Genomic DNA, 13,529 nt, shown 5'->3' with positions numbered 1-13,529 from the left:
TGGATCATGGGGTGAGCTAAGTGCAAGCAGGCAGTAAGGGTTTCTATGTGGCCAAATGTCAAGTTGCACATATAAAAAACAGGAACTGTGAACCATAATTGAAGCAAAGTGTGCCCCATCATATGAAACAGTGACTAAAAGTATTGGGTGTTAACTGGTGAGCAAGAGTGGTCATTGCGGTCATGGATAAAAGTGCTATTGTGATCCCCAGATGGCAAAATAAAAGGGTATTGAGTAGAGAGGTTATATTTTCTTGATATGTGGCACATATGCTGCAAAGCTGAAGGATATTGATAAATTGAAATGCGCTTAGCTGGGGAGCCACTAGTGTGAGTGAAAATGTGGAAAACAGTGAGAACTTCAAGGAGCACAAAATACTGGGCTTAGCAAACAGTGTCAGGGAAGAGCTGATTGTAACAGGCAAGTCCCTTAAGTGGGGATAAAATATTGATAATACATTTGATAAGGAAAAGCTCTTCAGTCTAGCAGTCAAAAGCATATTATGATTCAGTTTTGGAAAGGTCGACCAAGCTTACTGGGAATAAAATGAAATTATTTTCAATAAATTGTAGCTACTTTGTTGGGTAATGACATCATGATCTGTTGCATACTCCAGCATTTTGCCTTTGCTGGATGCCTGTTGGTTTATCTGGCTGGTGAAGAAGTTGTTCTGCTTCCTGGTGGAAGGGAGCATAAGGAGTTGTTTAAGCAAAATAACAAGAAATGTTACAGCAAGAAATGGTGCTAAGAAAAAGGGGAAAATGAACTTGTACTCTTGTGTTACAGATTCAGTGGTTCTTTCCTTTGACTCCGTTGGACATACAATAGGCTCAGGTACAACATTGCCTTCTTCTCTATCTCCCACCTCGTGACAAGGCTTCTACTTAATTGGACATGGTAGCCATGTTGGGAGGCAGGTCACTGAGTCAGACTTTTGTGGGAATCAACCATCTAGCCAAAGTGGGTAAACAGGTCCTTTCCTAAGTGTAGTGGAAGTATTAAGGGTCTTAGTGCGACATGAGGATTAACACGTGGGACCCCTTCCATTATCCAGCAAGGCAGATGACCTGGACGTGTTACATGCGTTAGTGATGCGGTTTGTGCTTCTTTTCTCATGTGAAAGGCATTAAGATGATGTCATCCACCAGCTGAAGAAAAACTGTTCCATGCTACTAGGAGAGTTTCTCAGCTAAACAAACAGTTGAGTTATTTGGGGAAAGACACCAGGAATGCTTCCAGGAAGGAGAAGGCGAAAAGTCATAGCTAAACAAATAGGGCTGAAAACTGTTTTTTGGGTGGAGATCAACCAGCATTATCGAACCCCAGGGTGAATCCTGCCCAATCTAATTTCCTTTGGAACCTGAGTATGGCCTTCAATTAAACTGAACCAGAAATCAAAAATTCTTTTGTGTTGGGGGCACTTCATGAAACCAGTAACTATCCATTTGGCTACGTGTAATACACAAGCTGTAGCCAAGGCACACCATAGTAAGCACGATACTTGATGAAATTAAGTTTACAGTGTATGTATAATGACACATGAAGTGCAGGGAAAAGGCTAAGAATTACTCTTATAACTTAAAACCCCTTAACACTTAAAAGATGGGGGTATTTACTATCTTGCAGAAAAGTAAAAATAATCCAAGTGAAAGTTATATTTTATCTTGTTTACTAGCCTTTCCTCTTAGGTTTTTAGGGGGAACATGCTGCCTTCCAACATAGCACCTGTCTTCTGCCTGCACAGTTTGAAAGAGAGCCTGCTGCCTGACACTAACAGCAAAGCTTGAACTCAGATTTCCAATTTACTAACCCCCAAACTAGTGGCAGCAACTTGCTTTGTTTACGACACCCCAAATGCTTTCTGCTCTCCCTGCATCTTCTCTAAAACTTATATGAAGAAATGGATCTATTGTGAGTGCATGGTCTGATGTGGGAGTCTCTCTAGGGTGCTGAGTGCAGAGTGGATATGTTGTATTTATGCGGGGAAGAGACCCTTGGTTAACTCCCTTCTACTAATTAATATCAGTCATAACTGAAGTGTGGTGTTGCCTGCCTCCTTCTGTATTGGGTGGTGGTTTCTTTAGTCTGCAGAAGTAGGGAGGAGGTTACATAGGTTTGAGATACGAAATCTGTGAGTAAAATTCAGGGAAATAGTTTGATTACAGCTGAGTATGTCTGCATCAGCATACCTACACTGGAGTTGTGCTGGATTGATGTTGGTACAGCTAAGACCAGAATTTGTCCTGGAGTAAAACTTCTAAATATTACCTACTATGGATTTTCTTTGTCCTAATGCTATTTTGGCTTCTAACTGATGTGAAAACAGTTAACCCTGTGGATAGCTTCCAGTGCAGGGTATCTGTGGAGTTAATCATAAATGTTGTGTATACTACCAATAGGGTGGTAAACTTAGTTATGAAAAATAGTTAAACTGCTCCGTGTCTTTTGGAGTTATGTTAATATGGAAGGTGGGAGACAAGCTAATGTAAGCTAATGGCCTGCCTCGGTCTGTTTTAAAAGCACTGGTCTTTGTTCTGCTTTTATATTGCAACTCAGGCTTGGTTTGGTTAGGAGTAAGACAGTAAAATTTGATCTTTTTTAAACCCTTCCACTGCAACAAGATTTAATTTCTTCATTGAAGAAATGTGAAGAAAAATCATATATTTGAGAAGGGAGGCTCAGAAAAGTCCAAGAGAGCTGTATGCTTATTGCTTTCATATTTAGTACTCTGCACTCACTGTGCTGCAAACTTTAACTTGCTCTGAACTGATATGTGTAATAAGATGTCAAGATGTGTGATGTCTATCCAACTGAGGGATAGCTTTCCTTGTTGAACAGGAAGGAGAGAGAGAAAAACTGTGGCTATTGTGCTTCCGCTGTCCATCCCATCTCACCTTGCTGCAGACCCAGGAAAAGACAGAGCCCAGAAAGAACCCACAGAAACAATGGCAGCTCCAGGCCCAGCCATTCCTAGTAGGTGATGTTTCAGGTTGGGGTAAGAAGGGACTAAAGTGACGTACTTTAAAACATAAAAATACATATACATTTTTCTTTATTAGTCAGAATTAAACAGCTGTGAATAATAGTCTCCCTGTTAAGATTTCATGCTGCTCACAACTAGTACTCATTGACTTATATTTGCCTATTAAACAGCTTCTTAGAATTGCTCTTTTGTAATTGTTAATCGTGCCATGTGAGGGACAATGTCTTGTTGCAGCTTCTGTATTTTATTTGAATCAACTGTTTGTCCTTATCTTGGTTTTCCCCTTAACTCTTTGTCCCACATGCAAATCTCAGTTTTCAGGGAGGCTGGAAATCTGTCCTAATGTATCTCATATTAATGACACTCTCTAGGTTATTCTGGATAAACTTTCAGAACTGAGTGCTCAGAAGATCATTTGGCTATGGAGCTTGAAGTACTGCTTCATAGAAGATTATTAGCTTAGAGGACATGAGAATCAAATATGCTTGGAGTGAGACTGAACTGTCTGAGGTTCATGCGGTGGTCTAGCCTTCACAAGTCCAGATGTTTTTGTGATTCTCTTCACGACTGCCCCTTCCCTTGAAAGAAAGTTTGAGCAGCAAAGATAAATGTTTGATGTGATGTCTATGCCAGTGTTTCAGCTGAAACTATTTCAGAAAGGAGAGTGACATGCTCTGAACTTGGGAAACATTAAGCAGGACACAGGGTGTTTGAGGAGACCTAGATTTCATTCACTTGCTGTAGGCAGCTAGTACTCTTTTTTTTTTTTTTTTTTCTTTGCTTCTCTGGTTGCTTTGTTTTACTTCGTTGCTAGCAAATCAAACACTGAACTTTGAAAGTCAGATTTATACCCCTGCTATTTTTGTTCAAGACTTTTTCTACCTCCTGTGTCTGAGAGCAAGCAAGTTAAATTTTTCTTCTCTAAGCCTCATTAGGATAAGAGCGCATTGAATGTGCAACATTCCCATCTGCTAATGTTCTTGCTGGAAATACTGAGGTTCTAAATACATTATGACTGTAGGCTTACACTGTTAGACATATTTGATTGCAGTACTGGCCACCAGTTGTATAGCAGTTGTTCTCACTGCAGACTTAAAACGCAATAGTTCTAACATTTCAAGTAACCAAGCATTATCTAGGTCTTGCTGAAATTGTTTGAATATTTTAACTTTGTTGTTGTTGTTGCTTTTTTCTTTTCAGTTTAATTCTTAAATCTTATAAAAGGTTTGGCTTGACTTACGCAAAGAAAATGGAGCCTTCAAAATTTGGTTTAGAGTAGCATATCTGCTATGGCTCATGTGTTTGTTAAAGCCCATATGCAAGACCATGCTTCCGGATGCTGAGTTCACAATGATAGTGAAGTAATTGTCTGAGAGTTTAAATCCATGCTTATTTAGGAGTTTGATGTTAGTAATTCCTTATGCTAAAGTCCTTAACCATTTTGGGAGAAACTGTGAGAACTTAAGGAAGCTTTCTCTGTTTCCTTCAGCAGCTGAAGGTACTCAGATAACCATTTTGTGAAGGATGAAAAGAACCCTATGTCTGTCCTCCTAAATACAATTCCAGAGTGAATTTGGTGACTACTTTCTTGTATTTTGGATGGAGAGTGGTATGGATGGAGGCCAGGAATAGCAATATAACTGAAATCATTAGGTATCAAATTGGTAGAACACTGACAGATTCCTAGCATGAGAGAAAAACATTGGTGACTTGCAGAAGATAACTTGCTGTTCTTTGGCTTTCTCAGTGAGAATCTGGTAGTATAGGTGGCCACAATTACAAACTCTGATCTTTCCCAGATTTCTAGGTTAGTGGTAATTTAAATATTATGTTAATTAATAGAATTTGTGAGGCTCTGGTAGATGGTCTTGGTTTCAGGAAAACAATTTTAATTTATGGTCGGAGCTGATGTGGTTCTAGTGTGTTGGGTTTTTCTTGTTGTTTTTTTTTTTTTCCCCCTAATTGCATTTCTGACTGTCTTAATGCTGCATGGTAGTGATGGGAAAGGAGAGGTGAACTTACTGTGCTGTATTTTTCTCCATTCCTGTAAAGCAGAAAATAAATGGAAAAGATTATATATTTTTTCTGCTGGTTTTAGTGGCTTTATTCTGCAAAAATGCTTTTCCCTTTTCATTTTTGATTAATGAAGTTCTCTTCATTCTTTATTTCTTTGAGCTGTAGACTGTGGGAGCTGCTTGAATCTTTGCCAATGACTGTCATGTGTCGGTTGCATAGTCCTTATGTGACTTTGCCAGCATGTTCAGTATCGTCATCTGTCTTCTTATTAATGCTGTGTTCCTTCAATTGAAAATACAGCTGTGAATGAGTTGAGGTGCAAATGCCAAGACGTGGCTTAAAGAATTCTCGAAATAAAAATATTTTAATGGGGTTTTTCTCTTATCATGTGGCATCTCTCTGCATCAAGTCAGTACATCTTGTAAGTCACTAAAAGCCAATATAGATTACTGTTTTGTTAATATTGTTCTTGACTTTTATTAGGAAATACGATACAATTTCTAAAATAAAGAATATGCCAGAAGATTCAGGCAGCATTAATGCCATTAGCCAAGTGGATACTTGGTAGTAAATGAAACAACTGTTTATTTAGCAAAGGTTGCAATCTGGCTTTAAACAGATGTCTCCCTTGGAAACGAAAAAGGGCATATGCAGTTCATAGGAGGAAATTTTTCATCTTCCTACTGGAGTCTTTAATAAATTCAGCTTAAAGCAGTCAGTTGCTTTTCTGCTGTTGGAGGTTGCTATAGGTTTTTTTAGGAAAAAAATTGTAAGGAGCTTTATAGTCCCTGTTAAGGTAACCAGAGCCTTTTAAAATGTAATATGCTTGAATGACCTCTTTTTTGTTTTACTATACCTATTTTGGAGGCAAGACAAGCATGGAAAAGACTTTCCTGATGGATGACCCATACAGCACTATCAGCAAGTGATTGCTTATTTGTTCTTTCTATGCCTGAGGGATGAATAATGTAGTTGCAGTGTCTAATGAAGGAGACCCCTCTGGTGTATTGCTTTCCTCAGGCTGTAAAGCTGGGCCAGATGTCTTTGGGGGCCCCCATCAGGGATTGGGGGGGGTGGGGGGTGGGCGGGGAAACACCTCGAAGGTATAGAGCTGGAAATTACTTCCTTTTGCTGCTAAGTCTGAAACAATAAGTAGTATGCTTGTGATTTTAGGTGTCACCAAGGCACGCAGGGGTTTGTGACTGGAGACAGATTTCTCTCTTGCCCTCTTTGAACTCGCAGGTTTGTATTTCAGTTGCGCTGATAGTGCTTGGTGTATCCGTTTCCATCAAATATGCCTGTATTCATCAGGTGCAGTATTTGGAAAATGAATATTGAGCTTGGTGCAGCAGGATTGGTATCTTTAGATCAGTTTGCACAGTCTATGAACATTTTTAATAGATGTGAAATTCCAAGTTTTGCTGGAGGAGTAGTATTGTTAAGAAAGTTCTTCTGCTCCCCAGAAAAAAAGGAACCCTAAGCGAGACTACATTAAAAGTTGTTGAAGAATAATTTTTTTTCACACGTGGTGGAAACGTCAAATGGGCAGATAGTTCTACGCAGCCATAGATTGGTGAGGCGTGCTTCTAGTACTGGGCTGCAAGGGCTAAGCAGTTATCTTTACAGATACCAGTTCTGTTTCTTCTGTGTATTTTTACAGAGCAGGGAAAGGCACAAGGACTGGGCTTGGTTTTACCAGTATACTTGGGGTTCTCCCTGATGTCACTTGGACAACCTGAAGAAAAAGGCTGTTAAACTTGTATGCAAAAGAGTAAATGGGGGTGAGGAGGAAACTGGAATATAGACATGCATGCAGTCTATGCAGTACAGTGCTGAGGAGCCCAGGTGGCCTCAGCTTCAGCCATTCTGAACTTGGCTTTACTCCCCCCCCCCCCCCCCCCCCCCCCCAGTTATTTAAATAGCCTCAGAAAATAATGGCTTCATCAGTAAGTTCCATCACTGAAGAGGTTAAAGTGAAAATCCTAAGGAAAGGATGCAACATTAAGTCCTTGTTTGTCCAGTACTTTCATTGTTGCTCAGTAATCCTGACCAGTATTTTTTTAACCCTGGAAGAAAACCTTTCTTTTGTGCTTTCATTGCATATGAGTTCTTTTCATTAATTCTTTCTTGTCTCTTGAGTTCTAGCAGAATTGCTTTACATCAGCTGAACTTTTATAACTGTCCATATGTGTTTTCTTAGTTCAAGGTGAATGTGAGGTGTTTGACCTTTTTCATTGCAGGGTAAGTCATTTTACCTGGCCTTTGCCACAGATACAGAACTTGCATGTGGACAGTGACCAAGGCTTAGCTCAGTTGGAGCCTCAATTCCGCAGAGACCAAACTGCACTGGACAGGATGAAATGTATCAGGGTGGTCTGAGCTGTTCTTGATAGGACTTCTGTCTCCTGAGTGTCATACTGATTTCTTTGACAAACACAAACATTTTGAATAAAATAGCTGAAATTGAACCTTCTGCCTTCCCTCCTGTACTTGCAATTAACAGTTAAACACAGAGAGCGCTAGAACTGCTTATAGACCATCTTTTAAAAAAAAGTTTGTGGGCAAAGTTATTTGTACTGTGCTTCTAAGTAGCTAGCTGCTAAAGGAATAGTACTCAAGTCATTGGTGAAATCAGTTATAGGTAGTTCGGAAGATTAAAACCAGTGAGCCAAGTTAATTGCTGGCTTGTTGATTTCAGATTAGTAGCATAAGGGGAAAATTTTGCCTGTATTGGCTACAGATGCAAAATGCAGTTTGAAAACTTGATGGATATTGTACACTGTGCTTTATGGCTTTTTGGGTGGTCTGCATGGAGTTTACAGACATTCAACAACGCATTTCTCGCTTGCTGCCTGGTAGCTGGACTTCTGTTGGATACTTGGGAGAAATTTCCATGCTAATGCCAGCACTGGATTTGGCGCAGGATTTGCATCATTTATAGAAATTGCTATGCTTGGCTGTACTTCTGTTCATATAATCCTAATTACATGCTTTATTATGAAATTGTTGTCAGTTATTAGATTTTTACTCAATTCTGATCTTCCTGGAAATGTAGAAATGCATTTTGTTTCTGACCTAAGAAGACCTCTTGTTCTTACAGGGCATGATGAAACTTCATTTCCCATGTCCATTCATTTCTGTGCTTCTGTACACTACTGTACCACATTGTCAGCTGAGATGTGTAGCTTCCTAGCACAAGTGAGTGTGGTCCTTAGATTGCCTTGCTCTCTTTTAATACTGTTGCTTTTATACCTCATGGGCCTTTTAGTCTCTTATGGACTGAAAACGTAAAGCCTTGTTCAGATTCTTCCACGATCTTGCAAAATAAATTCTTTATTACCTTCACTCATTTTTGGCTTTAAAAAACCAAAAAAAACCTATTCCCCACAGCCATATAAATGCCTTGTCTGGAGACTGGGGGGTCAGACATGGCTGGAGCTGGATCAGACCTACCACCCTGGTTAGATCTGAAGGGAGTTTCCAGAACCACATCCGTTGGTAGCTCTGCATTGTGCTTCAGTGCAGAGACCCCCTAATGGGGGGGTCATCATGATGATGTTGGCAGAGGCCAACATCACACTGCAGTTATCATGGCCAGCTGGTCCAAGCTAGTTCTTGGTGGAGATGCTGGAGTATTTCTACCTTGTTCTCCCTAGCTGTTTTGTTCAGTTTTCTCTAATGTTCTAGCACTTCTTCATCCTGCTGCATGAAAAAGAGGAGAAATCTTTATGTGTATCAGCTTGGTGAGTAAGGCTTTAAACTAAGGTGATGGGAGGTGAAAGCAACCTGTAGGTTAGGGCACAAAGAGGTTACATGAGTGCCAAAGTAGGCTCTTGCAGCCAGTATTTTCAAAGGATGAAAGGGTAGGAGTGGGGTTGCCCCTTTATCTAGCAGTGAGCTGTGTGATCAGCTCAGTCCATCTCCTGTAATCATCACACCCTGACTATACTGTATTTTAGATTCAGTTGTACTTGTCTTTGATTTAGTGGCTCTGTGTTTTATTTTGTTTTAAATTAAATACATAACTCCAGACAAGGATTGCCTTTTCCTGCAGCTGGGCTATGTGTGTTTGACTCTCTCCAGGTATTTGGGGTTTTATTTATCTGTCTTTTGTGAATCCAGACTGCTTCCAGCCAGCACGTGGGCTGCACTGTTGTGTGTCACAGTGACTTTTGGCCTCTGTATTTGTAGTGGTACAGCTAAATGACACTGGAAGTCTGTTAACAAGACTGATTTTTGCTAAAAAGGAAGCTAACTTTTCATCTGTAATTTAGAGGCTTCTAGTGTCTTTCTTGGGGGGCAGCATGTGATGGAGATTCATTTTCAAGCCAATAGTAATGCTGTGACTTCTAGAAGTCCCAGTGTGTGTCAGATAGCCTGTGGTGAGGACAGCATTTCTCTGGCTGCAGTAGTTTGAATGTTTCACCAGCCAGTGAGAGGAAGGAGAATAGATGCTTCTGGTTTGATGTTACAGCCTGAAAGGATAATTTACACCCTACTGAAAATCAAGAACCTGTGCAACAAGGCCAAGTGCCGGGTCCTGCACTTTGGTCACAACAACCGCATGCAGCGCTACAGGCTTGGGGAAGGAAGAGTGGCTGGAAAGCTGCCCGGCAGAAAAGGATCTGGGGGGTGCTGGTTGACAGCCGGCTGAATATGAGCCAGCAGTGTGCCCAGGTGGCCAAGAAGGCCAAGGGCATCCTGGTCCGTATCAGAAATGGTGTGGCCAGCAGGAGCAGGGAGGTGGTTGTTCCCCTGTACTCGGCACTGGTGAGGCCGCACCTCGAGTCCTGTGTTCAGTTTTGGGCCCCTCATTGCAGGAAAGACATTGAGGTGCTGGAGCGTGTCCAGAAAAGGGCACCCAAGTTGGTGAGGGGCCTGGAGCACAGGTCTTATGGGGAGCGGCTGAGGGAGCTGGGGCTGTTTAGTCTAGAGAAGAGGAGGCTGAGGGGAGACCTTATGGCTCTCTACAACGACCTGAAGGGGGGTTGTAGTGAGGTGGGTGCCGGTCTCTTCTGTCAGGTGTCTGCAGATAGGACGAGAGGAAATGGCTTTAAGTTGCAGCAAGGGAGGTTTAGGTTGGATATTAGGAAAAATTTCTTTACTGAAAGGCTTGTCAGACATTGGAACAGGCTGCCCAGGGAAGTGGTTGAGTCACCATCCCTGGCGGTATTCAAAAAGCACATAGACAAGGCAGTTCAGGACATGGTTTAGTAGGCATGGATGATGGTTGGACTCTATGATCTTGAAGGTCTTTTCCAACCTAAACAATTCTATGATTCTTTGATTCTATTCAATTATTCTAGTTTGAAACCAGAAATGTTATTTTGTGTTGTTATAATTCATACATTTTTTAGAAAGTGCCTGTTGGAAGATAGTTGACATATATAATTTTACAAGATTACTTTACACATCTGTTAGTAATCATCAGTGAATGTCAAAAATAACCACTTTAAACGTAGGGAAGATGAAATGCATGTGACAAACAGAAGGTAAATCTTATGAAACACTGCAATGGAGGTATGTCATCTGTAGCATTTAGCGTTTAGTATCTCTGTGTTTTCTGGTGCTTTGGTTGCAAAGTTCATGAAGTGCTGAGTTAGTAGAAAGTCCAGGATGTTGTAGTTATGAGGTGGTGTATCTCTTATTTCATTTCCTTTTCTTGTATTTCCTTTTCTTGTATTTCCTGTTGGGAAGAAGTGAATGTTAGCTTGAGTGGGATAAGACTCATGACAGGTTGGTCAGTGCCTGTGGATGTTTTTTAAAAAATAATAATAATAAAAAATATCTGATGCTGTTTGCTCAGTGTGGATGTTGGTTTTGGAAGGAGGAAGGGTTAATAAAAATGGAAGGCTTTTTTTTTTTTTTTCTGGAATGGATACCTTCCTATGCATGACGCTACATGCGGAGGAGGTAAGTTTGGACAGGAAATCATTTCTTGTAGGAGGAATAAACTGGGAGGAAGTTATAAGGAAGGCAGCACATGGAGGAAACAACTGTCAGTATGTGGAAGGTGGAGGAGAGATGCACGGGTGCATTTCTAACATCAGGTACAATGCGGATGGTGCGTGGCACGTGGGTGCAGGCAGCGAATGGATAGTATGTGCCAGTATCAAGTGCACACATGTTCTGCGAGTTCTGTTACCTAAGTCATGTTAAACATAATTCTTCCCTTGGCTCGGGAATTAAATCTTAATGGGATTGAAATCAGTGGCACAGTTTATGCTGACCTATCTGGTGCAATAGTTTTGTCTTAGGTACATGTTTAGGCTTTCCTGTTCTGCCAGTAAGTGATAGCATGAAAAGCTTTTGATCTTGTTAGGTAAACGACTGCAGCAAAAATTCTGGTGGTGTTTCATAATGAAAGCAAGATTCTATATTTCCACTAACCTCTTTCTAAAAGGCTATGAGAATTCATTTTCTTTGTGTTTGTATTAATATGTCCTGATCATGAAGCTCTGGAGGGATTATCTTTTACTTCTCTCTTTGTATTTTTTTTTTTTTTAATTTATTTATTGTATGGTAGTGAGACCCAGTGGTTCTCAGTGTGAGGAGGCCCGTGAGCTTAGTGCAATGCAACGATACTACACCTTTTGGGTTTTTTCGTGTGTCTTGTGAATTCTAATAGAGGGGGGTTTTATTGGGTTTTTTTGATCAAGTATTTGATGTACAAAACCACAATGTATTCAGAGATGCTGAATGCAAAGCTTACTTTATACAGGAGTTACAGATGTCCTGAGTGGTAACTTTGTTTCTGTAGCTGTTCCAGGTTGGTGGCATAAACGGTGACTTTGCCTTTTCCTATATTGAACAACATCAGCTGAACTTGAAGCATTTTTGCCACCGTGAGTGACTTTCTCTTGACAAGCTGCTTGATTACAAAGTTGTAGGTTGAAATAGACAAGGCACTAAGAAAAATTTCAAAGTTTTACCACATCAGGACCTAGGAGGAGTGTTTGTCATACAAATTACTGGCAAAATGACTTCTACTGCAAGCAGGAAAACTTTGTATATCACTGTATGCGTGGTTTCAGTAGTGCTTTGTTTTTATGACTACAGATATCTTGGTTAATTCTAGTGATTTCTAAATTAACGATTACCCACACATTCTCTTGCTTTAGTATTTCCTGGAGATTCAGAAATGTTAGTTTGGGAATACCTTGAAGTAACGATAATCTGTGATGACAGCTGCTAGTGATTGGAAATGACGATATAGCTATTTTCAGTTAGAAATAATTACTGGCCTTCCATAAGCACTTGCTGCTTTTTGGTGCCTTTTGCAGAGGAGACACTTGCAGTTTTTATGATATTGTGTCCCTTGCTTTTGTTTTCCAGAATATGACAAACTGGGCTTTCTCCTGAACCTGGACTCAAAATTGTAAGTAGAACAGTAGGACTCTTGTTTCTGTAGCTACAGATTTCTGTTGTAAGCAACTTTTATGTCATCTGGGCAGTTGGCTCACTGAACTATACTCTTCTACCCGAGACAGCCAAGTCCTGCATCAACCTGGCAATTATGACTTCTTTCCTTACACTAGGCTTTGCTGGCCAGCTTGGATTGTGGTTCACTGTCGTTAATTCCTTAATGACTGATCAAGAGGCTATAAATGTCCACCTGAAGCCATGACTGTCAGTCTGCTCTAGATATCCTACTGTTAATCTTCCAAATGAGGAAAAATGTAGAAAGCAGGAGGAATGTCAATCTGTAATTTACTGGGATGCTTAGAAGTTTATGTTTCCTTTCCTGTTGTTTCTTTAAAAATAGATACTACTATTTTTGTTTGTAAACTGGAGTGGAAGGAACCTCAGTGCAAGGCAGTTAGCATTTGCTATGGTCAACAGCAATGTGCTGAAGAAGGGTGATACTCATCATGCTTTTTGCCATAAATCAGTCAAATTGACACTGAACAACTTACTTAACACTAGGGGTCACTAGCGACTCTGTTTCTGAGGTCAACAGCCTTGTGGAAATTGTATTGGGAGCAAAAAGAATAACTAAAAACCTTCTGCCTCTACTACTTAAAAAGGCATGGAAGCAGTCTAGTGGCTTTGAATGACTTGAGGATGCACCCCCTGTACAATGTATCATGTTAATATAAAAACCATTCTTAATATTTAGAAAGTTGCATTGTACTTATAGGGTGTAACATTAAAGTTTTGAGTTTAGTCTTGCTGAGCAGCTTGGGAGCTTCCATAATGAAATAAAAGCCTCGTAAGTGCGTTGGGAACTGCTGTTTGCAGGAAATGAGAAAGTCACAAGGTAGGAGCTTCTTTTACAGGAGCAGCTGGGTACATAAACTCAACTATTGTAACTCATCTGGCAAAAAGGTGCTGTAGAAGAACACGTATGAGAAAGAAGGAATATTGTGGGGTTTGTTTTTTTTTTTTTTTCTTTTTCTTTCTAAAGGCTGTATCTCAGTGTGCAGGAAGGATGGCGTTTACTGCATGAATAGCTGGACAAGGTTTCTTTCTGGTCTCATTTAATGTAGTGTTCTGTATGGGTTTTGTGGCATACTATCTGGAACCCATG

The 13,529-nt window shown here is 40.4% G+C and overlaps 1 protein-coding gene across 7 annotated transcripts in view; it reads left to right on the top strand.

Annotated features, from left to right (window-relative positions):
- Window positions 1-13,529, top strand: part of ST3GAL3 (ST3 beta-galactoside alpha-2,3-sialyltransferase 3) — a 201,313-nt gene that overhangs the window by 48,799 nt on the left and 138,985 nt on the right. For 5 of the 7 annotated variants that reach the window (XM_049807988.1, XM_049807990.1, XM_049807993.1 and 2 more), the window contains exons 3-5: window positions 787-834; window positions 2,839-2,973; window positions 12,335-12,377. In XM_049807988.1, coding sequence (XP_049663945.1) covers window positions 787-834; window positions 2,839-2,973; window positions 12,335-12,377 — 226 coding nt within the window. The remainder of the gene's footprint in view (window positions 1-786; window positions 835-2,838; window positions 2,974-12,334; window positions 12,378-13,529) is intronic. The other 2 variants (XM_049807992.1, XM_049807994.1) reach the window with 2 other exon arrangements.

Source organism: Accipiter gentilis, chromosome 8 (assembly GCF_929443795.1).
Source record: "Accipiter gentilis chromosome 8, bAccGen1.1, whole genome shotgun sequence".
NCBI classification, from domain to species: domain Eukaryota; kingdom Metazoa; phylum Chordata; class Aves; order Accipitriformes; family Accipitridae; genus Astur; species Astur gentilis.
This window is presented reverse-complemented; position numbering and strand designations above follow the sequence as displayed.